At 38.5% G+C, this 15,219-nt stretch overlaps 1 protein-coding gene across 3 annotated transcripts in view; it reads left to right on the top strand.

Annotated features, from left to right (window-relative positions):
* Positions 1-13,963, top strand: part of WDR49 (WD repeat domain 49) — a 124,055-nt gene extending 110,092 nt beyond the window's left edge. For 2 of the 3 annotated variants that reach the window (XM_036017638.1, XM_036017637.1), the window contains one exon: positions 13,456-13,963. In XM_036017638.1, the coding sequence (XP_035873531.1) occupies positions 13,456-13,586 (131 nt within the window). In that variant the 3' untranslated portion in view covers positions 13,587-13,963. The remainder of the gene's footprint in view (positions 1-13,455) is intronic. The other variant, XM_036017639.1, reaches the window with a different exon arrangement.
* The last annotated feature ends 1,256 nt before the right edge of the window (positions 13,964-15,219 follow it).

The raw sequence follows: 15,219 nt of genomic DNA, 5'->3' as shown, positions 1-15,219 counted from the left end.
CTGGTGCAAAAAAAAAGAAGGGCCTGTTATTACTTATTAAATCCTATCCAGAAATAAAATTCCTGTTGAAATATTTAGAACAGAAAAGTGACCTGACCAGATTTGCATTTTAGGGAGCTTTCAGGTAATAGTGTAGTGGATGCAGCTCAAAGGGACCAGACTGAAGGCAGCATGTTATAGTAGTGGGGACTTGTTCACAAAGAGCTGCCTGCTTTTGAGCTCTCATTTTGCCTTTTTCCAGCTGCCTATGCCTGGATAAATTACATGAGCTATTAGGTCCCAATTTTCCCATCTGCAATATGCAGGACAATGATACTTCCTTCTTAGAGTTGTGGGGGTTAATTTTAGCACAATGACCAGCATGTACTGAGCATTCATAAAATGACATCTATTATTCCTTTGACAATAAGGAGGCCCCAGAAAGGAAGCACTAATTTGAAAAATGTTCAGGAAAAACAACTGAAAGGATTATGTGACCTGATGAGCTGTGAAGACATGTATGACTATCAGGTTTCTAGCTTGGATAATTATGTCAAAAAAGAAACTATTTTTGAGAGAGAAAATACAGGAGAAGAAGGTGGTTTAAAGTTAGTTTTTAGACTATGTTGAGATGGACATGTCCATGGGATGTCTACCAGGAAAAGCTAACACTTCTCGAAAAACTGGCTGAAGTAGAAAGGGAAGTAAAAGAAGGGCAACTAACAAGCAACTTCAGGCAAGAAATTATTTTAGAATTAATTTTATTTTTAAATGAACTTTTTTCTGATTTTAGATATAATATACGAGCGTTATAGAAAATTGGCTAGTAAGAAGTAAAGAGAGCTTTAAAGAACACAGGAATAGCAGGTGTAAAGTTCTGAGACAAAGAGGCCAAAGAAGATGCCCACCCAGCAGGTAGAACTTGCTGGAAGTTTGCTTTGAGGGGTGCTGGGGGAGCCATGCACAGGGAGGTGCCGTATCTCAGAACTCACTGCAAAGCCTTCACAGGTGTGCAGCGGAAGCCATGCACAGGGAGTCACACTCTGCTTGCCTCTTGGGGTATTATGGAGAGCCATTCTCTGGGCAGTGCCAGACAGGTGGCATTCTGCTGCAAAGCTATCCAAGAGGGTGACAATGGAAGCTTCTGGCTCTGGGCTCTGGAGAAGCCATATCTACATGACTGGAGTGTGGAGCTGGAGGAGCTTGGGACTGGGTAACCCATTCTATAGGAACCTAGAGCTGGAAAAACGGTGCTACAGGAGTTTGGTGACAGGAGCAACCACTTGGAAGAGAAATCCATTTCTCCTTCAGTGTCTCTCCAGTGCCCTCTAGTGACAGAGCTCAACATCACACCCATGGGCAAAGGAGAAATATCTGCAAGACTCGAGTTACCACAGAGCAAGCAGTGAAGAGTGACTTTGGAGCTTAGGTCCAGAAAATTGATAATTGGCATATTATCACTCACCTGGCTCTTCACGCTTTTTCCTCCCACTCTGGTTTCTTTACATTATTTTGTAACCTTTGAGATTGCAGTCATTATTTCTGCTACGTTATAAGGTGTTAATGGTTACAGGTGTCTTTTGGGAGGATTTCTGTTTATAGAGGGAATAAAACTTGGAACACTCAAGACAATAAAACTGTAAAGGCAAAATTTTCAGCATATGCCTGGCTTCAAGTCAAGACTCTACCACTTACTAGCTATATGGCCTGGAATAGTTCCTTTAACTAAGAATGAGCATTACATTAGATACTACTCTCATAGTGTTATGATGGATGTTAAGTGAAATAACCCATGTGATGGACTTAGTACAGGGCCTGACACCGAATGAGAGTTTGATGCATTTTCTTTGTTGATAATATTTTATTGCTATTCCCCTAAGCAGCTATGATATAGGAATTGTTATTGTCCCTACTGTTCTGAATAAAGAGTCGATGACACTCTATGACAGAGACACAAAGAGTTTAAATAATTTACATAGTTTCACATAGCTAGTAAAAGATGGACCCTAGATAGGAAATGTCCATGTTATTAATATTTCACGGTGCAGCTTTCCTTGTTCAAATTCTGTACAAATTGTATTTCCTAGGCAGCCTATTCTTATGCTGATTTCTAAAACCAGCCATTTTATGATAATATTATCATTTATTTAAAATTGTTCATTTCATTTTCAATATAATACTGCTCAATTTAAAAATTGTTATTACAAAAGAGAACTTTAAAAAATCTCAGTTACCGATCTATCCACTCCACTCTACCATTACACAGTGTCCCTTAAGTCTTTGTGCTGCGTTTTGCCTGCATCCCTGCAATTGCCGTAATTACAGTGTGCAGAAGTTATCTGGCAATGGTGTGATGAGAGGCTTTTTGCCAGATTTAGTGTCGGTGTTCTAAACTATCACTTTGGAACTAGGGACAGTTTCCCAACACTTCGTAATTCCCAGGTGACTTTTTAATCTTACCTACTGGGTCTGTAATATCCTTTTGTGTTCTGTTTCCTTCCCTTTCAAGCTGAAAAGTCTTTCACACTCTCTTTAGCTTCCAAGTTGCTCCCCGCGGATTCACAAACAGCTTGAAACCCCTCTTTGATATGCCTGATTCAAAAATCTACTTAGAAGTGCCTCTAGGTCAGGTTTCACCAATAAATTCACTTTGAATCAGTAAATCTTTAAACCCTCCAGTGCAGAGAAAATGCTGCATTGGTGATACCTCAGGTGAGCTCTGTTGGTGGTGTTCTGTCAAAAACAGAATGAATGGGGTGAACTCAGATGATTTCAATTAGGCTATTGAAATGGAAGGAATATTCATTAAAGAAGAACATTTCAAAGAAAAGGAAGGGGGCCTGCACTGTGATAGAGGCAGGTCAACGAATTCACAAGTCTCATCAGACTTGTGAGGAAAGGTAGAGAGGGTCTCATCTCAGAATATGAGAGAGCAGATGTTACTTTGCTGATTTCTGTTTACCTAAAAAAAAGGGTGGGGGATTTCTTAACTGTCTCCACTTTTCAGGGGCATGGGTATCAGGAATGCTCAACATTTGCCATCCCACTTTTGTTCACGATGAAGGAAACTCATAACTGAACAACTCAGAGGTGATCATAAACCTGGGTGGAGCAATGCAGGATCTAACAAGATGTCTTTTGGGGATTCTTGTTGGTGTCACTCCTGCAAAACCACTTGAAAAACAAACAGATTTGTCCAGAAAGTGCCCAGCCATTGTTAATATAATGAGAACAGTTTGTGTGACATTGATGTAACCCGGCAGCCAACCCGGCAGCCAAGGACTGGAATGTGCATTTGTGAACAACGAGGACTTCACTGACTTTAAACCATTGAGTGAGCAACGTGCTGTGTGGCTGTTGCATTCAAAATAATTGAGTGAGTAGAGCAATGAATCTGCATCAGATTTTATATTAAGCTTGAACATACCTCTGCGGAAACTGGATGATTCAGAAAACTGCAGCTATGGGCAACTGGTGATTGGCAGCTTCATCAAAACATGCTCACTCACTCAGGCATCATGTCTCATGCGGAGCTTTTTGGTTAAATATCAAATCACACAAGTAACTCAGCCCTCCTATAGCCCAGATTTGGTGCCCTGTGACTTCTGGCTTTTCTCAAAACTAAAATCTCTTTTGAAAGGGAAGAGATTTCAGATAGCCAATGAGATTCAGAAAAATATGATGGGACAGCAGATGGCAATTGGGAAAACTGTGTGAGGTCCCAAGGTGCCTATGTTGAGGGGGACCGAGGCGTCATTGTCCTATGTATAATGTTTCTTTTATTTTGTGTCTTCTTCAATAAATGTCTCTGTTTTTCATATCACATGGCTGGATACCTTCTGGACAGACCTCGTATAAATTGTGAGGTGGTGGCTCAGATTGGTGAGTCCCAGAGAGTCCGAGAGATCCTGAGAGGAAGGCAGTGGAAGGACTGTTGGGTTTTAGTTCTCAGGTTTAGTCAGATGTGAGAGCTGGAAAAGTTAGTTTAGATGATTGTAGTCAGATGTAGGAAAGTAGAAGAATTGAAAATTTGGGAAAAAATTAAAAAGTAAAAAAAAAGAAAATTTGGTAAGGGTTAAAAATTGGTGCAAGGTAAGTTTCCAATCTAATTTGCAGGTATATTCAAACTGTACCTGATGAGACAGGTAGTCCTCGACCACATACACATTGGTGGCTTGAAGTTTACAAAGAAATAGCAGGATAGTTTAGAAACATGGTAACTCAGGTAGAATCTGACCACCTGACAATACATGGTTTTCCATCGAAATGCAAAATTTCTCTCTACAGTTCTTAAAACTACAGGTGAAAGATATACATAGAAACCTTTAGTAAAATTTAGTTTAATATACCTTTGCTTTAGAATATAATTTTAAGTCTAGTACCAATAAAAACATCATTGATATTATAAAAACCTTCTTAAACAAATGTTTAAAATTCAAGAAGAAAACATATTTTCATCTAGAGTAGGAAATGAGATATTGACAGACTCATGGATGGAGAGCAAGGTGACAGTTAGTTCTGGGGGAAGTGAGTGGGTGGAAGGACGGAGCAAAAAGGGAAAAGGACTTGGGGACATTGACAATGGTGGGTGATTGCTGGGGGGAGGGGAGTAAAAGAGGACAAAATGGCAATGGAAAAACATACACTAAAGATTAAATAAAAAATGAAATGAGATATTACTACACATGATTCACTTTGGGAATTTTAAATAACTAAAGATCCAGAAAGAGCACAAAACTCAGAGACATTTTAGAAGTAAAAATTCCTCCTGTAATTTCATATCTGTGCTGATATGATAGCACCAAATCATCTTGAAAGTCACATGCACCCACCAAGATTTGGGTCATACAAAACAGAAGTCATTATATGTGAAAGATATTTTTGAAAAGGTTCGGCAGCTATTTCATATAATATTGTATTGGGGAATTCCAATGTAAAACAGCATGAATTATGGCTACACACGGTTAGCATGGCCAAAATCCTGAACGCCGACGATGCTGTGTGCTGATGAGGATGTGGAATGACAGGAGCGCTCGTCCTTTGCTGGTGGGAATGCGAACTCAGACAGGTAGTCAACCTGGTGATTTCTTACAAGACTAAACATCCTCTCATGCAGTCCAGCAATCATGCTCCTTGGTATTTATTTACCCAAAGGAGTTGAAAAGCCATGCACATGGATGTCTGTAGCAGCTTTATGCACAATTACCAAAACCTGGAAGCTGCCAAGATGTCCTTCAATAGATAATGGAAAAATAAACTGTGATCCATACAGACAACGGGATATTATTCAGCATTAAAAACATGGACTCCTAAGCTATGGAAAAGCATGGAGGAATCTTATATGACCTCTACTGGGTGAAAAAAGTGAATCTGAAAAGGTATACACACTGTATGATGTCAACTATCTGACATTTTGGGAAAGGCAGAACTATGGAGAAAGTGAGAGAATCTGTGGCTGCCAGGGGTGGAGGGAGACGAGAGAAGTGGGAGAAACAGAGAACTGTGTAGGAGAGTAAAAAATACTCTGTGTGATGGTATAATAAGGGATATATATCATTGTCCTTACGTCCAACCCCCCCAAATATACAACCCTCAAATAAACTCTCCACTTGGGTTGATTATGGTGTGTCAATGTAAATTCATCCTAGGTAAAAAAAAAAAAAATGCACCTTTCTGGTGAATAATGTTGATGTTGGGGGAGGCTATTCATGCCTAGGAGAAGGAGATTTGTGAGAAATATCTTACCTACCTTTCCATATTGTTGTCAACTGAAAAGAGCTGTTAAAAATAGAGATTTGTTTTAAAGGAAAAGAAGTCTCTACAAGTCCTGAGTAACAATCACTTGAGAGTCATATGAAGAGTATTACAGAATTGTGATTATTCCTCAGCACCCTGTTGCTTTGTTCCCTGGCTGATAACTGAAGTTCAGTGATGGCTTGGCAATACTGATCTAGAGTCTAGATTTAGGAATGAGAACCTTGACATCAGAATCTGGGCAGTGGATAATAGCACAGGCACCACCCAGAAATAAGTTAGAAATGTAGCATCCATCACAGACCTCAAGTCAGATTTATTGACTCACAATCTGCATTTTAACAAGATTTCTAGGTGATTTTTTTAATGCCCATTAAAGTTTGAGAAGCACTTATTTAGAGGACTTCAAATCGAATGGAGGATGTACATTTGAAAGACATCTTTCAGAATACTGGGCACACTTAGACTAACAGCAGCTGGTCATTTCAGTAGTACACTTACACAGTTGCCAAGTCCCTTCTTGCTAGGGCACCTTCATGAGGTTTGCCACTAGTGTTCGTTTGATTAGTGGCCAGAGGGCAAGAGAAGAATTAGATGACAAAAGATTAACTTGACTTCATTAAAATCGCTTAATCATTCTCTGTTAGTGAAAATCTTTTAATAGCTTCATGACTCCTACATCTTTTATTTTTATTGCTTCAAGAACACCTTTTGTTATCATCGTAACAAATCTTGTCAGGCAGTCAACCAACAAGAGAGGTGATGAATGTAGAAATATCATATTTTCCCCGGCAGGACATAGTGGATGTGAATGGTTATACATAATGCTAGATGTTGAAGAGTGAGGGCTGTGACAAGTGGATGGATATACGGAGGTATGACCCAAGAACCATTTTCCTATCACCATGAGCGAGCCGAGCCCTCAGGTCTCTGGAATGCAAGAATTCCAAAGTGTGAGGACAGATCCCACCCTTTGGCATGTTTGGAGATATCTTCATTCATTTCTTCATTTATTCAACAAATATGTTTGTTGAACAGCTTCCATGTACCAGACACAGTACCGGGGGCTGGGGGTATATGAGAAATAAAGGCAGACAAAGGCTTTGCTCTCAGTGAATTTATCACCTGGAGAGAGACAGACAATGAATAAGTCATTATAAGAAGAAGATCAAGTTTGGATAGTGATATTGATAAGAGGTCTGAAGAAAACGAAGCAAGATAATGTGATAAGATGGATTGGGGGGAGCATCAGTGAGCGGAATCCTGGAAGAAGGGACTAGTCCCCAAAGAATCGGGGGCAGATTATTCCAAGGACAGGGAACAGAAGTGTAAAGCTGCTGAGGGGGGAATAAGGGTAACATGCTCCAGGGACAAAAAGGCAGTTTTGTTGGAACAGAGTAAGAGAGAGGAAGACTGGTACAAGATGAGTTTAAAAGGGTGTTGGGAATCAGGCCAGGTGGGGCCATGTGACTAGGTTTGAGTGTGAGGGGAAACAGAAGATTTGAAGTAGGGATGACACCCCATGGATCCATATGTGTTGTCTGCAGTCTAAGAGAACTACCGTCCAAGATTCCAAGTGAGTTGTGGGGCCCAGAAAGCAAGAAATTTGACCCCTGAGGTTCTGCTAACACCTGTGTGGGAGGAGGAGGGTGCTTTAAGACAACCCGTTTATTTAAATAAAAACAAACTTTCTTTACAAGGAGTATCTCACAGATTCTAGTCAAACCACAGGAAAGTTGGCAAACCAGTTTATTTGGCTCAATAAGAATACTCCCTTTGCAGTTGTCCTGTGGTAAACAGTGTATTTATGGCCAGCACACCAGTCAGGATTCTGGGAAGCAGAATCAGCAGGACCATAAATTGAAATTTATGACAAGGAATTGGCTTACAGGACAGTGAGGGCTGGCTGACCAAGTCCAAAATGAAGGGAAGATCACGGGCAAGCTGGGCCCAGGCAGCAACTGTTGCCCAGTGGTGGAATTTCTTTCTTCTGGTAGGGAAACTTCAGCTCTGTTTTTGACCTTCCCATTGACTACATCTGGCTCACCAGATTATCCAAGATAATCTTCCTTTGTTTCCTCCCAATTATAAGAGAAAGTTTATTTAGAGATTCACAGAAGTAGAAAGGTATGAGCCAGCTGGGCTGTGTGGGCTCAGGAAACAAGTTACAGAGGGAAAAGAAGGGCCCTTGGAGATCAGGAGAAAGAAAGATACAGGTAACATACCTGGGGGAAGAAGAAGTGGGGAAGCAGTGGGAAAGGCGTGGGTGTGCTCTAGAGAGAGAACAAGTGTGCTGGGTCCAGCATAATCTTTCTTACTTAAAAGCTCTTGATTTAGGGACTTTATTTACATTGGCAGGATCATTTGGAGCAATATCTGAATTAGTATTCATTGAACAACTGAAAATTTTAGCCTTGCCAAGTTAATACATCAAGAAATTATGTCATCAAGCAAGGTTAAAGACATTTTTTATAATCTTAGATAAGTTCAGTAAGTGGTTAATGGTTTTTTAACATGTATCATAATATGTTGGAGACTCACCCAAATCATTATAGAAAAACAATATGCCATTAGCCTAGCAGATGTTTCCAGCATACTCTGAAGAGTGAGCAGAAATGATTACCATTATCCAGTTAGAAGGTGTTAGGTTAATTTTGACATTGCTTTTTTGACACATAAGGGAGATTGCCATCAACACCAATGAAGATTATCTTGTTTGTGTGCCTCCCCCCAAAATATTCTTGTGAGTATTAGGGAGGTTGCTGCAAGTTTTAGAATGTTCTAGGTAAAGGTTGCAAGCCGAAATCATTTCCAGGTAAGCATTTCAGGTATGTTTCCTAAAAGAGATCTCAGAAGAAAAGGACTCAACTCCATGAATCTCCAGTAATTCATGGAGATTTTTTTCTCATTCTAAATTAATAGGCACTTTCATGAATGACTTTGTATTTGTAATTGTATATTCTTTTTCTTAAAGAGAGATCCAAAAGTGTTAGCTTCAGGCCCCCAAAACAGGGATCCACTTCTGTATATGCATTTTTTTATCATCTGTTTTTTAACTATAAAAAAGAAATGAATTATCCCAGCAAGATGATCTCAAGATATTTACAAGGGCCTACCAGTTAGTTATTGGTTTAATTGTCCTGAAAACTGGTTAATTACATTGGAAATGTTTCCTCTAGTTTAGAGACAAACCACAGTAAAATAGCTACGGTTTATTTCCGAAGTATCATTTTGGCTCCCACAGTGAATCCCAGGAGAGCTCTGAGGTGCTCAGAATCCTTATGATTCCGAAGTGCTAATCTGTAGTGAGATGGGACAGGACCAACTGCTAATGTACAGAACTCCACATTATCTCCCACTGTGGTAGGCAGATGGAAAGTGTTTTCATTTGTAGCTTTGCTTATGAGGTAGTTCCAGGTTTACTCATTTTTCCTGGAAGAAAACCACAACATACTTAAACAGTGTAAATACTAGAACATTAAAAAAAATTATTCAGTGAAAAGTCTCCCTCCCATCTGTGAGGCTGAGCTGTCCAGTTCCTATTATCATCTATTTCCTGGCAACCATGATTATGAGCTTCTGAGTTTCCTTCGAGGGTTTCTATATGCATTTATGATTCTGGATTTTGAGCTCTACTTTCTTTTCGCTTTCATTTGCCTAGATACTTTTTCAATCCTTCTGCTTAAAATTTTTGGAATCACTTCAAAGCTTTTGTTTTCGTTGACACTATTACAGGTGACACTATTACAATCCCTTCACTTCCCTCCCCTCCATGCATCCCCAGCCCCAGCCCTCTCTCTCCTGGCTGTACCACACTGTTGTCTGAGCCCATGGGCTCCTCACACATGTTCTTTGGTTAATCTCTTCATCTCCTTTTATCCAGGCCCACCCCCTCCCCTCTAACATCCATCAGTCTGTTCCATGTGTCCATGCATCTGGCTCTGTTTTGTTTGTCAGTTTATTTTGCTCATTAGATTCCACATATAAGCGAGATAACATGGTATTTGTCTTTCTCTGACTGGCTTATTTCTAAAACACTTTGCCTTAAATGTGCATTGGTTTTTTGCTTTGGATCCAACTACAGAATTTTCTTTAATCATGAAATTGACCACACTTACCTTTATGGGTATGTTAGACTTTTTAGTTTTGTATTTGTCACATTCTTTTAATGCTATTCATTGTTTACATATACTTTAAGGTTTTCACTGGATCTGTAATTTTTTTCTTTGTTTTTATTTGGAGAATTGTTATATGTTTCTTCTACAGTGTCTTTAGAATCATAGGTTCATTAATCCCTCTAGACCTTTATCTCTCTAAGACACTATTAGGCCCATGCTGAGTGACAATAAAATAAACATGTTTCTCCACTCCCCTGTCCCTGTTCCTCTACACAATTTATTCAATAATATGATCTTTCTTTGTGCCTAATTTTATTTTAAATTTGCTTTATTGTTCTTACTTGACTTAGTTTAAGTCATTTGTTAACTATTACTGGTTTATCATGAATAAAACTTCTTCTCCCTTACCCTCCCAAGTTTTGTTAACTAAATCATTTCCTCCTTGCCAGGCACGTGGCATGTACCTTCCGTTATGTCATCCTAAACTGCACATTATTTTAGTCTCACTTCTACATTGAAATATTTTCAGTGCTCACCACCAAATCTTCTTCCAAATTTTCCTCAGTCATTTCTCAGTTTATTTTGTTGTAATTTTCTTGTAAAGGACTTGTGGGAGCAATGGTGTCTGAATTCTCTGCATGTTGAAACTATTTGTCATTTTTAGATTTGGGGCACGGCTTGGATGTTTATAATATTCATACCTCACATGTTCTTTCCCAGATTATCTTTTCGGTATTGCTCTGCTATCTTCTGGTATTGATCACTGCCGTGAAGATATCTAACTTAAGATATATTTCTCCCTTTTTAGGTGACTTGATTGTTTTGTCTGGCTGCCAAATGATTTTGTCTTTATCTTTCAAGTCTAATAACTTTACTAGGCTGTGCCTTAGTTTTGACTATTCAGTCTATTACTCCTAGTGCACAGTACATACAGTCAGCCCTCTGTGTCTGTGGCTTTTGCAACTGCAGATTCAACCAACTGCATATTGAAAATATTAGATAAAGGATATTACTTTGTTGGTGATATGTACTATGTAATCAGGCCTATGATTGTGGAATGTGTGATGAATGTGTACAGACTTTTTGCCTTATCATTATTCCCTGAACAATTTTGTATGTCAACTATATACAAGCATTTACATTGTAGAAGGTATTATAAGTCATCTAGAGATGACTTAAGTATGCGGGGGATGTGTGTATGGTGTGTTCAAACACCTGTCGATTTTACATAAGGGCCTTGAGCATGGGCTCCTGGGTCCAACCCCGTGGATTCTGAGAGATGGCTGAGTGTCCTTTCCGTGTAAGTCAGGTTGTTGCTTATATGAAGAAAGTTCTAGTACGTGATGCCTTTAAATATTTGTTCAACTTTGGTTTTCTATCTTAAGAACTCACCTTATTTATGTGTTTGTTGGATCTATATTTTCAATACCTGTCATTTTCCTCTTTCACTTGTTCTCTTCATAATTTTCATCTTGTGTTTTGTTTTTCTCATTTGTGTATTCCATGTCCCCATTATGTCTATTCTCAGTAATGATATTTGTTCTTTATTTTCTTCAGACCTGATAGTTCATGTTTCACCACTTCCTGTGTGCCTTTGTTTCTTCCCTGAGTTCTTTCATTTTTGTTCTGTGATCTGCCTTTATAGAAGCAAGTGTTATTTCAAGTTTTAAAAAATAATTTGTGTCAAATGCTCAGTCACAGTATTTCTCTATCCAATGGTGGGGGTCCACATATTGATTCATTTTGCTGTTCTTTTTAAAAAAATGGTTTTTCATTTTGCTTATAACACTACTGTGCCCAGAGTATGACAATTATTTATTTTTAAATTTTCTCTTTTAATTAATAAGCTTAATGAATTGGCTTTGCTCAGGCTTGAAATTCGTAGTAGGTCCCTGGGTGAGAACTCATGGTATGATTAGTGTGGCCTTTCATTTTTACAACCCACAGGCACAGACGGCTTTTAGCAAAATATGGCTCCAGGGTGTGAGTCTTGGGTGGTCCCGCCTCCTCCGTTTCTCTGAACCGAGGGAGGTGAGGGAGGGGCTTTCGCATCCAGCCTTGTTCACCCCTGTGTTCACCCACGGGGATCAGTGAAGGATAAAGCATCGGAACTGCAGGGTGAGCTGCTTACCTTCACTGTCATTTCGCCAATCCTTTCTGAGATGCTGCTGCTTCTGTTCCACTCTCACTCTCCGCTCTCACCACTTTATCTGGTGTGACTCCTGCCCAATCCCTGCTGTTCGCTGCCCTTCTTCACGTTTTGTAGGCTGAAGGTTACATCTGTCTTAAGGTTTTGCCTGATGTGAATTTATTTGCAGAGTTGTTTTCCCTCATTTTCCTAGTAGTTCTTATATAATATTCAAGAGAAAAGAGGGGACTCTATTAACTTATATAGTTAGGTTTGAATGGGAAGTTCAGAGTTTTTTTTTTTTTTTCAATTTAAATATATAAAGATGCCACTATACTGTGAAGGTGCCCAATGTTTACATAGTTTATTTCAAATTCCTTGGCTTGGCATTTAAAATGCTCCACTGTCCAGCTCTACCTCATTCAACTTCCATCTCCTTCATATATTTTACATGTTTGTTGAAGGTTATTGAATTATTCAGAGTTACCTGAACAGTACTTCTTGTTTCCCCATACTTGTGTTTACTTTGTTTCCTCCAGTTGAGATTTCCTTTCCATGTGGAAACCCTTCCTCACTTCCAGGATTCTCATTATCAGTGCAAATCCCATCTGGACTTCAAGCTCCTCTGCAATAGCATCTGATTTTTAAAGCTTTTCCTCTGGTTTCTGCATATTATTATAATCTCTTTATATGCTTATCCACAATTCCCATTGCTTATATCTTTTCAGAACTGTGTCCTATTTTATGTGATATTTTGGTTATTTGGGTACTGCTCCTACTTCCTACCAGAGAAGAAAGCCTGTGACTTAGTTATATTTGTGCCTCATTTGCGCCTGAGTACAGAACATTGTGCATAATGTACATTTGATAAACATTTGCTGAAATGATAAAATTAAGCAAAAGGCCAAAATTATTTTTTTGAATGCATGGCACAATTTCCTCTCACTTCTCACTGATGCGCAATATAACCACTCATGGGGATAATTTGGCTCTTTTTTTTTTCCCCCCTCAAGCCACAGATCCCTGCAGATCAAAGCATCTTAACAGGAAGTGATTGCAGATGTACTTGTTCAGTCATGCAGACAGTCAAACTGTGTTTTGATTATTTTAATTGTCTTATTTCAATACAGAATAATTTGTTCTGGGCTTTTTATGATTCCCTTATAGCTGTTAAGTATATTAAGAAACAAAAATGGAAAACAATCTTCTTTAGTCTTCTACTGTTAAAATGGTGGATCTCTATCATTATATGCATGCATTAATTGAACTAACTTTGGTAAAATTTAACTTCTACATTTAAATTGAGGTCAAAGAATACCAGAAGTTTAAGAGAAAAATTTCTCCCCAAAACTGTAGGTTTCTAAAACACACAATTTTTTAAATAAAGTGAAACATGAATATTTTCTCCCCACTGTTTCATTTAATTGGGTCCCTTTTCAAGTACAATTTACATGTCATTTTCTTCACCATTTTTAGCTTTGAAAGCTGTATTTGTTGAGAAAAACCTGTTTCCCAAAGACTTTCTGGATCGTGAAAGAAGAGCCAAGCAATTATGTCAAGAAACAAGTAGTGAAGTGAAGATAAAAAGAAATAAGAAGCAATTATGACTGAAAGAAAAATAAATATTTCATTGACACATGAAGTATGTGTATAAAATACATAAAAGAAATGAAGAATTTTGTCCATTCCTTTTTATGTTGTCCTTCAACTTTAGAATGATTTATTTTCAGACAATGCTTTTATCTATTACCTTTCACCTTCCCTTTACTTTCGAAAAAAAGACAGATTGGACTGAAGAGGGGGCAGCATCAATTGGTATTACTTATTTGCAAGTGTTTTTATATAAAAAATGAACTGTTTCAGAACAAAGCATTTGACCAGTCACACTTTTGGTTGCTACTACAGAAAATATTTTGGTCAATTTTTATTGTAAAACCTGCATTGAAATTAAACACAATAAGTACTGACACATTATATCTACAAATTTGACTGAGAGAAACATACCCACGTACTTTCACTTTCTAGAGTTTTGAAAAATGATACTAATAATGCAATTAGACCTTGTCAGTAATGCTGTTCTATTAATTCTTATCAACTTATGTCCATTTTTATATGTACTTATTGAGAAATTACTGCATAAGTTCTATCTCTATACTTTGTTATACTCTAAAATTAAGTGGCATAGTACAACCAAAAAGGTAATAGCCTCAAGAAAACAAGGGTTCTGAAGTTATATGAAAACCTTCTATGTGGATGGTCAAATAAAAACTGCTTGGTTCTGAAACAGTGCTTCATTTTTAGATCCATTTTTCTTTGTAAATATCATCATCATCCATCAAGCAACCAATATTCTTATGTTGCTCTACATACATTCCGTCCCAGAGGAATAATTAATAAAGTCTTTCACATAACTTTATTTATTATACATTTATACTTTAAAGTGTCCTTTCAAGATATTTCTATTTTAGGAAGAATTTTACAATAACAAATAAAAATACATGAAATAATTAATAATATACAGGAGACTACTCTGTCTAGTAATTGCAAAAGTTCATTGGTATTTAAATCTGACAATAGTGATATAAGATATCTATCTATTTCATGGTTAAAATCTGAAAGTGACCAGTAATTGATGGCAGATTTGGGATTGGAGCCCAAGCACCATTGTTTTGTCTTTCACCTTGTGTTTGCTCCTTACTACTTCTAAAGTCAGTGAAAATGAACTTGAACAGCAGAATTTCCAGTATCGGTGGAGCAAATGTTTTAGTTATGTGGAGAGGATGACAGAGGAAAGGTTTTTAGAAGACAGTTACCTATTCCATCTATAATTCAGTGCATCCTGAGCCAGGCTGTTGGGAACTGCCCTGCCTGGTATCAGATGCTGTAACCCCCACCAAGGCTAAGGCTGAGGGAGTGGCCTTGGACCATAAGCCAGCAAGGAGACAAAAGCTTATCTCCCTGGCAGGAGTGCTGCTTCTGCTGCTTCATTCATAACTGAACCCCAAAGCTTAGCCAGTTAGCCAATGACGGGTAAGATTCCCCAAGGGGGGGAATGATCTAAGACAGGCATGATCACATGGGAGGCCCCCAAGAAAGGATTTTGGGGGCTACAGCAAAAGGGGGTGATGGACCCTCACTCCTCGGCTTTAACATAGCCTGAGTCCTCCTCATCTGGGAGAACATCTCTTTATCCCTCGGCTGCCTTAGTTCCCTCGCTCCACCTAAACCTGAAACAATGAC

This window comes from Phyllostomus discolor, chromosome 2 (genome assembly GCF_004126475.2).
Source record: "Phyllostomus discolor isolate MPI-MPIP mPhyDis1 chromosome 2, mPhyDis1.pri.v3, whole genome shotgun sequence".
In the NCBI taxonomy this organism is placed as follows: domain Eukaryota; kingdom Metazoa; phylum Chordata; class Mammalia; order Chiroptera; family Phyllostomidae; genus Phyllostomus; species Phyllostomus discolor.
The sequence above is the reverse complement of the archived record's forward strand: the minus strand, read 5'-3'. Positions and strand labels throughout refer to the sequence as shown.